The sequence below is a fragment of the Lampetra fluviatilis genome, chromosome 52 (assembly GCF_964198595.1).
Source record: "Lampetra fluviatilis chromosome 52, kcLamFluv1.1, whole genome shotgun sequence".
NCBI classification, from domain to species: domain Eukaryota; kingdom Metazoa; phylum Chordata; class Hyperoartia; order Petromyzontiformes; family Petromyzontidae; genus Lampetra; species Lampetra fluviatilis.
In genome coordinates this window covers 7,117,450-7,130,512 of record NC_136326.1, presented here as the reverse complement: position 1 = coordinate 7,130,512, position 13,063 = coordinate 7,117,450, and the positions used below count along the sequence as shown (strand labels likewise).

General features: G+C 57.8%; 1 protein-coding gene across 1 annotated transcript in view; it reads right to left on the bottom strand.

The window, feature by feature from the left end:
* Positions 1 to 10,838, bottom strand: part of LOC144949121 (protein cornichon homolog 1-like) — a 131,016-nt gene extending 120,178 nt beyond the window's left edge. Inside the window, exon 1 of the mRNA XM_078878976.1 lies at positions 9,746 to 10,838. Within this exon, the coding sequence (XP_078735102.1) occupies positions 9,746 to 9,832 (87 nt within the window). The 5' untranslated portion in view covers positions 9,833 to 10,838. The remainder of the gene's footprint in view (positions 1 to 9,745) is intronic.
* Positions 10,839 to 13,063: the final 2,225 nt, after the last annotated feature.

Here is a 13,063-nt window from a genome sequence, read left to right as displayed (position 1 = left end):
GACACAGAGACACAGAGAGGACAGAGAGACGGAGAGACAGAGAGAGACAGTGAGACAGAGGGACAGAGAGACATATAGACAGAGAAACACAGACGCAGAGACGGAGAGACACAGATACAGTGAGACAGAGAGACGGAGAGACAGAGGACAGACTTTCTGACTTTTAAACAACTTTTATTGCCGCCAGCAGCAACAGCACTGGAGGCGATTCCGCTACGAAACACACCAAAGTCACCAGCAACAACACGAGTGCAAATAAATCCACGCGCTGTGGCGCCTAAATGCACCGCGCAGACAGAGACAGAGAGACACAGAGACACAGAGAGACACAGAGACAGAGAGACAGAGACACTGAGACAGAGAGACACAGAGACACAGAGAGACACAGAGACAGAGAGACGGAGAGACAAAGACACAGAGAGACACAGAGAGACAGAGAGACACAGAGACAGAGAGAGACACAGAGACAGAGAGACACAGAGACACAGAGAGACACAGAGACAGAGAGACGGAGAGACAAAGACACAGAGAGACACAGAGAGACAGAGAGACACAGAGACAGAGAGAGACACAGAGACAGAGAGACACAGAGACACAGAGAGACACAGAGACAGAGAGACGGAGAGACAAATACACAGAGAGACACAGAGAGACAGAGAGACACAGAGACAGAGAGAGACACAGAGACAGAGAGACGGAGAGACAGAGAGACAGAGAGAGACACAGAGACAGAAAGACGGAGATACAGAGACACAGAGAGACACAGAGAGACAGAGAGACGGAGAGACAGAGAGACAGAGAGAGACACAGAGACAGAAAGACGGAGATACAGAGACACAAGAGAGACACAGAGAGACAGAGAGACACAGAGACAGAGAGAGACACAGAGACAGAGAGGACACAGAGACAGAGAGAGACAGAGAGAGACACAGAGACCAGAAAGACGGAGATACAGAGACACAGAGAGACACAGAGAGAGACAGAGAGACGGAGAGACAGAGAGAGACACAGAGACAGAAAGACGGAGATACAGAGACACAGAGAGACACAGAGAGACAGAGAGACACAGAGACAGAGAGAGACACAGAGACAGAGAGAGACACAGAGACAGAGAGAGACACAGAGAGACACAGAGACACAGAGAGACAGAGAGACACAGAGACAGAGAGAGACACAGAGAGACACAGAGACAGAGACACAGAGACACAGAGAGACGGGGAGATGGAACGAGCGACCACCGGGGGGAGATGGAGCCGTGACATCGGCTCCGCGTGCGTCAGTGTGACAGGCGGATCGAGTCACAGCGCTCGGGGCTTGGCGAAGTCTCCTTAGTCTCGAGAGTGAATGGATCGTGGCTGATGCAGATGCACACGGAGACACTCGCGACTCGCGATGCCGAGATGATCATTCACTTGCCTCCCTCCCCGCGGTGACAGCAAAACCCGCGAACCCTGTTATTAATATTAATTAAGTTGTTATGTTAATATAAGTTCACTGAACCGGTAACTTGACAACTTAAACACGTGCGTTTGATTACACGTATGCACACATTGTGCGTGTGTGTGGGTGTATGATAAAGATAAAGATCGCCCGTGTAGGCAACGCAGATTGTTGGGGCAAGTGCAGCAGCGTCGTTCGCGAGCGCCTATGAGTGTCCAAAACCACGCCCGGCCGCCTTTGTCTCCCCAGTGCTGATGCTTACAACACCGCGCCAGGTTCGTAATGCAAGGCTGAGTCGACCTAGGGAGGCCCCGACCGGTTCAGATAGACGTGTAGACCACACATACATACAAAGACACACAAATACACAAAGCACTAAATATCCCCCCGTTTAGCCTTTAGCAGACTGTTGGTGCAAGTTGCTGTTAGCGAGTAGCACCTATGAAGGCCGGCACGGTTCACGGGGGGTGCGTGACCAGAACCCCACCAGGCCGCCTTTGTCTCCCCAGTGCTGATTCGTGCAACACCGCACCAGATACTCATTTCAGACAGAGCCGACCTAAGTGAGAGTCCAAGACCGCTTCAAATATTCGCCACCCCTATTGCCCGCGAGCTAGCAATTGGAACTCGGTAATTATTTTTTGCCGGGTTCGTAGCGCAGTGCGCTAACCACTGCGCCACCGCTCCCCGCCCCCCCCCCCCCTTTCCACCCGCCCCCTCTCACATGTGCACAACAGGCGGCGACTGCTGTAACGCGCACACCCTCGAGCGCACATCGGCACAATAACCCAGGGCCCGCGAGTCGTGAGCACGACGGCAATGATCGAAACGGGGACATCGTTCCGCGATTTAAAGCTCCAGTTTCGGGAACCTGGAAAAAACAAACAACAACGCCCGGTACGAGTCTGTGTGTGTGGGGTGGGGGTAGCGCCCATTACTTCTATGCCAACGTTTGCATCTGGTGGGAACGTTGGACCTACGTTGAACCCAACGTCAGCGCAACGTTCCATGTTCACGGGGGTCACTCTTCAGCGCTGCCAAACTTCAGGCCGCAAACCTCACAGCCGCTACGCCGACAAACACCTGGCCAAGCACCGGCTGGTCTACTCGTACGAGAGCGCCATCCAGGCTCAACACCTGCTTAGCTTCCGAGACGAGAGTTGCACGCGCGAGTGTGCGGGGAGACAAAGGCGGCCGTGCCACGCCGTGCCCTGCGCCGTGCTCCGTGCCGACCTTCACAGGTGCTCGCCAACGGCACTTTGCCCCAGATTCACGTTACAAAGGCTACACGGGGGGAAGGGGAACCTTTATCTTTGTACGCGCCTCGAAAAGGAATACGTGTACCTGTCGCACTGGGGAGACAAAGGGGGTCGGACCCAGCCCGTCGCGCGCCCATGCCCGGCCTTCATATACATCGGTGCTACTCGCCAAAGGCACTTTGCCCCGACCGTCTGTCACGGAGGCTATACGGGGCACCTTTGCCTGTTGCGACCGCGCGCGAGGCTTTCGCATGCTCGACGCGTGATGCATCTCAACGGAGCCCGCGTGGTTAAATAAAGGACGGCGGCATTAATTGGTGGTGCCGGATGAATTCCGCACTCACCACGGACGATTGCACAACCAGCAGCAGCAGCAGCAGTGGCTGTTGCTGCGCGCATCTGTGTGTGTGTGTGTGTTGCGTGTGCTCGAATCAGTCTCGAATGAGTACCTGGTGCGGTGTGTAGTAAACGTCGCCACTAGGGAGACAAAGGCGGTTGGGCGTGGTGCTGGCCACCCACTCCCTTGTGTGCCGTGCCGGCGTGTGTTGAGGCTATACGGGGGATCTTTGTCTTGTGTATGCTTGTGCGTGCGCGTGTGTGTGCGCGTGTGCATGTGCGTGTGTGTGTGCGCGTGTGTGTGTGCGCGTGTGTGCGCGTGTGTGTGTGTGTGCGCGTGTGTGTGCGCGCGTGTGTGTGCGCGTGTGTGTGTGCGCGTGTTTGTGTGCGCGTGTGTGTGCGCGTGTGTGTGTGCGCGTGTTTGTGTGCGCGTGTGTGTGCGCGCGTGTGTGCGCGCGTGTGTGTGTGCGCGTGTGTGTGCGCGCGTGTGTGTGCGCGTGTGTGTGTGCGCGTGTTTGTGTGCGCGTGTGTGTGCGCGCGTGTGTGTGCGCGCGTGTGTGTGCGCGTGTGTGTGTGCGCGTGTGTGTGCGCGTGTGTGTGTGCGCGTGTTTGTGTGCGCGTGTGTGCGCGCGTGTGTGTGTGCGCGTGTGTGTGCGCGTGTTTGTGTGTGCGTGTGTGTGCGCGTGTGTGTGTGTGCGTGTGTGTGCGCGTGTGCATGTGCGTGCGCGTGTGTGTGCACGTGTGTGTGTGTGTGTAGTGCTCGCTACGCTACAAACCTGGTGGCCCGAGTTCAATTCCCGATCACGTCCAACATCAAGTGGCGATTATCTGAAACATGCTTGGGCTTGCCCTCGGCAACATCAACCTCAGATGACTACCTGTCGCGCTGTGCAAACGCAGCAACGAGGGAGACAAAGGCGGCCGAGCGTGGTGCTGGTCACCCACCCGCTCGTGTGCCCTGCAGGGTCTACATAGGTGCCCGCTAACAGCACTTGCCCCAACGGTCCGTCAAAGGCTACGCGGGGGATCTTTGTCTTGTGTGTGCGTGGCAGCGAGCGGTGGCGCAGCGCTTACGCGCCGCTGTGCTACAGTTCGATTCCCGCTCACGGTCAGCGGTTCGATCAAGTTGACGATCATCCCACACGCTTGTGGAGCTCTACCGGTGGGGAAGACAAAGGCGGCCGGGAACGGCGTGTATCAGCCACACCAAGCCGCCCCGCCTCGCAGTGTTGGACATCATCGGCGCTGCCTCTTGCCCCCATCACTCTGTCGAGGCTACACGGGAGATCTTTGTCTTTGCGTGTGTGTGTGTGTAAATCTCAGCCTCAAATGAGTACCTGGTGCGGTGTGTAAACATTGCAACTAGGGAGACAAAGGCGGTCGGGCGTGGTGCTGGCCACCCACCCCTTCGTGTACCGTTCCGGCCTTCATAGGTGCTCGCGAACAGCACTTGCCCCTACAATCTGTTCAGGCTATATGGGGGATCTTTGTCTCGGTGTATCTCCAACCCACACTCCCTCCCCCCCACACAGAGTCGTCAAGCAACAGTTCTTCTCCCTCTCAGCTGCTCGTACGCAACTTTGCGTTACGTGACCAGCAACTTCAACGCGTGGCCGTGCTCGCAAGTCAACAATCGTCTCCAGAGACGAAGAGACCCCCCCCCCCTCCTCCCATGCCGCTCGCCGTGTCGCCTTCGACAGTCTGCTGGGCGCAAGTGCCGCTGGGCATGCGCCTGTCCACGCCAGCAACGGCCGCCTTTGTCTCCCCAAGTGCTGACGTTGGCGCCGCTGGCACCAAAGGCCGAGCCGACCTAGCCGCGATGCACAGCACCGGTTCAGGTTTTTTTTGCGAGCCTAAGAAGCGACCTTCGGTACTGTGCTAACCGCGGCGCCACCGCTCCCCGCGCACACGTTGACGCACGGGCAGACAAAGACAAAGATCTCCCCGTGTAGCCTCAACAGACGTTTGGGGGCAAGGGCTGTGAGCGAGTAGCACCTATGAAGGCCGGTACGATGCACGAGGAGGTCGGTGGCCAGCACCACGCCCGGCCGCCTTTGTCTCCCCAGTGACGATGTTTACTACACACCGCACCGAGTAATCATTTGAGGCTGAGTCGACCTAGGCGATGCCCAGGACCGTTTCAAACAATCGTCACCGGTGTTGGCCGTGAGCTGGAATCGAACCCGGATCGCCGGGTTCATAGCGCAGCGCATTAACCGCTACACTACCGCTCCCCTACGTACATACAGACACACACACACACTCGTAAAATACACACACACACACACTCCTTGAATCTTACATCCGCTCTGACGCACACACTCACACACTGGCGCACGCGCGCGCGTTAATCACGACACGCATGCTGTAGCGCGCAACGGCAAACACACGCGCACAGACAACCACACACACACACAGAGAACCACACACACACACAGAGAACCACACTCTCACACAGAGAACCACACTCCCACACAGAGAACCACACTCTCACACAGAGAACCACACTCTCACACAGACAACCACACTCCCACACAGACAACCACACACACACACACAGAGAACCACACTCTCACACAGAGAACCACACTCCCACACAGACAACCACACACACACACAGAGAACCACACTCTCACACAGAGAACCACACTCCCACACAGACAACCACACACACACACAGAGAACCACACTATCACACAGAGACCCACACTCTCACACAGAGACCCACACTCTCACACAGAGAACCACACACGCACACAGAGAACCACACTATCACACAGAGACCCACACTCCCACACAGAGAACCACACTCTCACACAGAGAACCACACACACACACAGAACCACACTCTCACACAGAGAACCACACTCCCACACAGAGAACCACACTCCCACACAGAGAACCACACTCTCACACAGAGAACCACACTCCCACACAGACAACCACACTCTCACACAGAGAACCACACATCCACACAGACAACCACACTCACACACAGAGAACCACACACCCACACAGAGACCCTCACTCCCACACAGAGAACCACACTCCCACACAGAGAACCACACTCTCACACAGAGAACCACACTCTCACACAGAGAACCACACACACACAGAGAACCACACTCTCACACAGAGAACCACACTCCCACACAGAGAACCACACACACACAGAGAACCACACTATCACACAGAGAACCACACTCTCACACAGAGAACCACACACACACAGAGAACCACACTCCCACACAGAGAACCACACTCCCACACAGAGAACCACACTCTCACACAGAGAACCACACTCCCACACAGACAACCACACTCTCACACAGAGAACCACACATCCACACAGACAACCACACTCACACACAGAGAACCACACACCCACACAGAGACCCACACTCCCACACAGAGAACCACACACACACAGACAACCACACTCTCACACAGAGAACCACACTCTCACACAGACAACCACACTCTCACACAGAGAACCACACTCTCACACAGACAACCACACTCCCACACAGACAACCACACTCCCACACAGAGAACCACACACACACACACAGAGAACCACACTCCCACACAGAGAACCACACACACACAGACAACCACACTCCCACACAGACAACCACACTCCCACAGAGACCCACACTCCAACACAGAGAACCACACTCTCACACAGAGAACCACACTCCCACACAGACAACCACACTCCCACACAGAGACCCACACTCCAACACAGAGACCCACACTCTCACACACACACAGACAACCACACTCCAACACAGAAAACCACACTCTCACACAGAGAACCACACTCTCACACAGAGACCCACACTCTCACACAGAGACCCACACACACACAGACAATCACGCTCTCACACAGAGACCCACACTCTCACACAGAGAACCACACACGCACACAGAGACCCACACTCACACACGCACACAGAGACCCACACTCTCACACGCACACAGAGAACCACACTCTCACACACACACAGAGACCCACACACACAGAGAACCACACTCTCACACACACACAGAGACACACACTCTCACATACGCACACAGAGATCCACACTCTCTCTCACACACAGAGACACACACTCTCACATACGCACACAGAGATCCACACTCTCACACACACACAGAGACACACACTCTCACATACGCACACAGAGATCCACACTCTCTCTCACACACACAGAGACCCACACTCTCTCTCACACACACAGAGACCCACACTCTCACACGCACACACGCACACGCACACAGACTGTCGCCTCATCATAGCGGTGGAGGCGAGCGCTGCTAGCGAACACCGACTTAAGGTTCGTTACGGACACACGATGGGGTTGATGGCCAGCACCACGACCGGCCGCCTTTGTCTCCCCAATGGTGCTGTTTGCACATCGCTACACACACACACACGTACACGTGCACACCGACACGGGCACATCACGTGGGTGCGTTCATGATGCATAAAATGCAACACAGATGAACAAAGACAAAGATCCGACTGGTATAGTCGGAATATTATGTTGGGACATGCGCTGTTAGCGAGCACATATTAAGGTCCACACACACACACGTTGGCACAACAAAGACACCGATACACATTGACACACACACACACACGTTGGCACGCACGCACTGGTACACACACTCGCAGTGGCACACACACACTCGCAGTGGCACACACACACTAGCACTGGCACACACACACACACCCTAGCACTGGCACACACACGTTGGCACACACACGTTGGCACGCACGCACTGGCGATCATGCAGTGGCACACACACTCGCAGTGGCACACACACTCGCAGTGGCACTGGCACACAGACAAAGACAAAGATCCCCCATATAGCCTTAACAGACTGTAGAGGCAAGTGCTGTTCGTGAGCACCTATGAAGGCCGGAACGGCACACGAGGGGGTGGGTGGCCAGCACCACGCCCTACCGCCTTTGTCTCCCTAGTGGCTGAGTCGACCTAGGGGAGCCCGGGACCAGTTCAGATAATCACCACTGATGTTGGCCATGGGCGGGAATCGAACCCGTGTTGCCGGGTTCATAGCGCAGCGCGCTAACCGCTGCACCACCGCTCCCCACACACTGGCACACACACACACTGACACACACACACTGGCACACACACACACACTGGCACACACACACACTGGCACACACACACTGGCACACACACACTGGCACACACACTGGCACACACACACTGGCACACACACACTGACACACACACACACACACTGGCACACACACACTGACACACACACACACACACTGGCACACACACACTGACACACACACACACACACTGGCACACACACACTGGCACACACACACACACACACTGGCACACACACACTGACACACACACACACACACTGGCACACGCACACTGGCACACACACACACTGGCACACACACTGACACACACACACTGGCACACGCACACTGGCACACACACACTGACACACACACACACACACTGGCACACACACACTGACACACACACACACACACTGGCACACACACACTGGCACACACACACACTGGCACACACACTGACACACACACACTGGCACACGCACACTGGCACACACACACACTCGCACACACACTCCGATTGTGCCATTGTGCGTACTCGTTAAGCGCAGAGCGCTCACTGCACAGGGCACGCAGCCAGTCGCGAGCTGTTAGCTGGGGCCACGTCTTGGACATGGAACCAGGAGTGGCTCTGGTACCTGGTCTGGCTCCGGTACCTGGACTGGCTCTGGTGCCGGGTCCGGCTCTGGTGCCGGGTCCGGCTCTGTGATCGGGACTGGCTCTGGTTACAGATCGAGTGTTTGGTATCAGGACAGAATAATGACCCTCCAATTGTCGCGGTCCTCTTTGTTATCGCAAAAGCTGCCGCCGCTGCTGCCGCCGCTGCTGTGTGTGCCACACACACGCGTCGGTCAGACAAAGACAAAGATCCCCCGTGTAGCCTTAACAGACCGTAGGGGCAAGTGCTGTTAGCGAGCACCTATGAAGGCCGGCACGGCGGACGAGCGGGTGGGTGGCCGGCACCGCGCCCGGCCGCCTTTGTCTCCCTAGTGGCGATGTTTTTACGCACCGCACCAGGTCCTCATTTGAGGTTGAGTCGACCTAGGGGAGGCCCAGCAACCGGTTCAGATAATCGTCGCCGGTGTTGGCCGTGAGCGGGAATCGAACTCGGGTCGCCGGGTTCGTAGCACAGCGCAGCGCTAACCGCTGCACCACCGCTCCCCACACACACACACCACCACTGTCACACACTCAGAGACACAAAGACAAAGATCCCCCGTGCAGCCTTCACAGACTGTTGGGGCGCGAGCGCTGTTAGCCAGCAACCTATGAAGGCCGGCACGACACGATACACACACACACGCACACACGCACACACACAGACACACACACACACACAGACACACACACACACACGTACACACATACACACACGCACACACACATACGCACACACACACACGCGCACACACACACACGCACAAACACACACACACGCACATACACACGCACGCACACACACACACACACGCACACACAGACAGACACACAACGCACACACACGCACACACACACAGACACACACACAGACACACACACACGCACGTGTTAGCGTCGCGCGTGCCGCACTCACGTGGCACACGGAGAAGAAGATGAGCGAAGCGCTGAGCAGGAATGCTAGCATGTAGCAGAAGACCGCGAACGAGAAGGCAACTTCCATTGCACGCCGAGGCTGCCCCCCCCCCCCCCCGGCGCTTCCACAAAGTCGCTTGCGACTTCGCAGCGCGGCTCCCTCGTGAAGTGCACGCGCGTCTCACGCAGCGCGTGGCGTGCTTCTCAACTCAACAACAGCAGCAACAACAACTCCCCCACCCCCTCCTCCTCCTCCTCCGTCGCCTCCTCCTCCTTCTCCTCCTTCCTCTTCTGTCTTTCTCGCGAGCCGCCAGGACAACGAGTCGAATGAATGTCGCTCGCTCGCTCACTCGCTCGCCTTACTCAGCCGCTGTCTTTCTTCGAGGCGATGTTGAATTTCCTCGAGCGGGCGTGTGCGCGCGTTTTGCGGCTGCGCTTCTCGCTTTACATCATCATCATCATCGTCGTCACCATCATCGTCGTTGCGCACGCGGAGGGATGATGCTGCCCGCTACTGCCGCTGCTACTGCCGCTGCTACTGCCACCGCTGCTGCTGTTCCTGATGATACTGATGATTCTGTGTTGAGCTGAGCGCGGCTTTGAGCTGTCGGGATCGCCCGCGTTCGGAGCGAGCCTCCTCAATCTGCTGCTGCTGCCGCTGCAGCTGCAGCTGCTGCTGCTGCTGATCTTCGCGTCGGTGCTTTAGTTGTCGCGGTTACGGTGGCTGAGCGGTGTTCACGGTGGTTGAGTGGTGGTTGAGTGGTGGTCACGACGGGAGGAGACTCCGGGTATTGTGGAAGCCGCTCCGAAGCGCATGAATTTCAGTCTCCGTGTTGCAGATTAATCTCTCTCCCTCCCCTCCTCCTTCCTTCCCTCCCTCTCTCCCTCTCTCGCTCTATCCTCCCCTCTCCCCGTCACAAGCAACGCCGACGTAGAGTCACTCACTGGCCCCTCAGTCGCCCGCCAGGTAGGAGGGACGCTGATAGGGGCCGGACGAGACGCGACTGATTCGTGTCACGGCCACAACTTCGTCCTTCTTACTCAAATCAAGACTTCGCCAGTCGTCTTTACCTTCGTTCACACCCCCACCCACACCCCCCCACACCCACCCTCCACCCACCCTCCACCCACCCCCACACCCATCCCCCCACCCATCCCTCCACCCACCCTCCACCCACCCTCCACCCACCCCCACACCCACCCCTCCACCCACCCCTCCACCCACCCTCCACCCACCCTCCACCCACCCCCACACCCACCCTCCACCCACCCTCCACCCACCCCTCCACCCACCCACCCTCCACCCACCCACCCCCACACCCACCCTCCACCCACCCTCCACCCACCCCCACACCCACACCTCCACCCATCCCTCCACCCACCCTCCATCCACCACCACATCCACCCTCCACCCACCCCCCACCCACCCCTTCACCCACCCTCCAGCCACCCTCCACCCACCCTCCACCCACCACCACACCCACCCCTCCACCCACCCTCCAGCCACCACCACATCCACCCTTCACCCACCCCCCACCCACCCCTTCACCCACCCTCCAGCCACCCTCCACCCACCCTCCACCCACCCTCCAGCCACCCTCCACCCACGCCGCGTCTGCTAATTAGTTCGAATTAATTCATTGCATAAACACGGACTGCGTGAAACGTGCGAAATGTTGGAACGAGCCAAACACGGACGACCGCGATTCGTGAGTTTGGCCGAGTAGAGAACGCGTGACTTGACAAGCGATCCGACCGCGTCCACACTGGGGTACAACCGCGGCCCCGGTGCATGTGTGGGTGTCACACAGACACCGTGTGTGCTGCCTGAGTGTGTGCTGCCTGAGTGTGTGCTGCCTGAGTGTGTGCTGCCTGAGTGTGTGCTGCTGAGTGTGTGCTGCTGAGTGTGTGCTGCTGAGTGTGTGCGAGTGTCTGTGTCTAAAGCACAGCAAGTTGGCACAGTAGGGGGCACAGGTGGTGCATCAGCCAGTCATCTCGGTCATCTCGGTCAGTCGACCCGTGGCACCTGCTGGGTCTGCCCCGTGAACCTCCTGCCAGCGGGCGTTCGACACTTCACGTGGCCTCAAGGTGCACTTGGCCTGGCACAAGCGTCGTGGTGACGTCACCGCCACTTAGTGGCGAATGGCGGTTGTTGTTGTTGTGTCTGGGCTGCGTGCGTGTTGATTGCAGAACACAAGAACGGATACCAGCCTCACGCTGGCGACCTATGACGACCCAGCCCACGCCTGTACCCTTCCTAAACGACGCAGACGAAACAACACGGCAACCCCCTGTACCCTACCTGTTCAACAGCCTCACCATATATAGCCTATGCAACGCAGCCTATACAACAGAGCCTAACCCCAATAAACTCTACCTATTCACCAGGCGACCTTTAACAACCGACCGTTACGACGCAGCCTAACCCTGACACTATTCGGCAGCCAGCCCTATTGTAGAGCCGTCCTATTCATCACAACCATCCTGCTCAAGCACCCTACCTACTATTGCAACAAAAGGCAAAGATCCCCCGTGTAGCCTTGACAGACTGGTGGGGAAAGTGCCGTCAGCGAGCGCGTCCGATGGAACGCACGGCGCACGAGGGGGAGTGGGTTGACAGCACCGCGCCCGGCCGCCTTTGTCTCCCCAAGCGAGGACGTTTACACGCCGCACCAGCTACTCGTTTGAGGCCGAGTCGACGTAGGGAATGCCCAGGACCCGGGCTCAGCTGAATCGCCACCGGGGTGTTTGGTGGCCGTGCGCGCGGGAATCGAACCCGGGTCGAAGGCGCTCAGCGGTGCACGCGGCTTCCCCCTACATCTCTCCGCACCGCCCGCACGGCAGCATCAGTATCAGCAGCGGCAGCATCAGCAGCATCATCAGCAGCGGCAGCAGCAGCATCAGCAGCGGCAGCATCAGCATCAGCAGCGGCAGCATCAGCAGCTGCAGCAGCAGCAGCAGTAGCAGCGGCAGCATCAGCAGCAGCAGTATCAGCAGCGGCAGCATCAGCATCAGCAGCGGCAGCATCAGCAGCTGCAGCAGCAGCAGCAGTAGCAGCGGCAGCATCAGCAGCAGCAGCAGCAGCTGCAGCAGCAGCAGCTGCAGCATCAGCAGCAGCAGCAGCTGCAGCAGCAGCAGCAGCAGCAGCGCTGCAGCAGCAGCAGCAGCATCAGCAGCATCAGCAGCGGCATCAGCAGCATCAGCTGCAGCAGCAGCGCACGGCGCTCCGTGCCGTTCGCGACAGCCACCGGCTGGACGGGGGGAGAGTGGCGCGTGATTTGACCCCCGAAGCCTCCAGGAACGGAACCCCCGCGCGAGC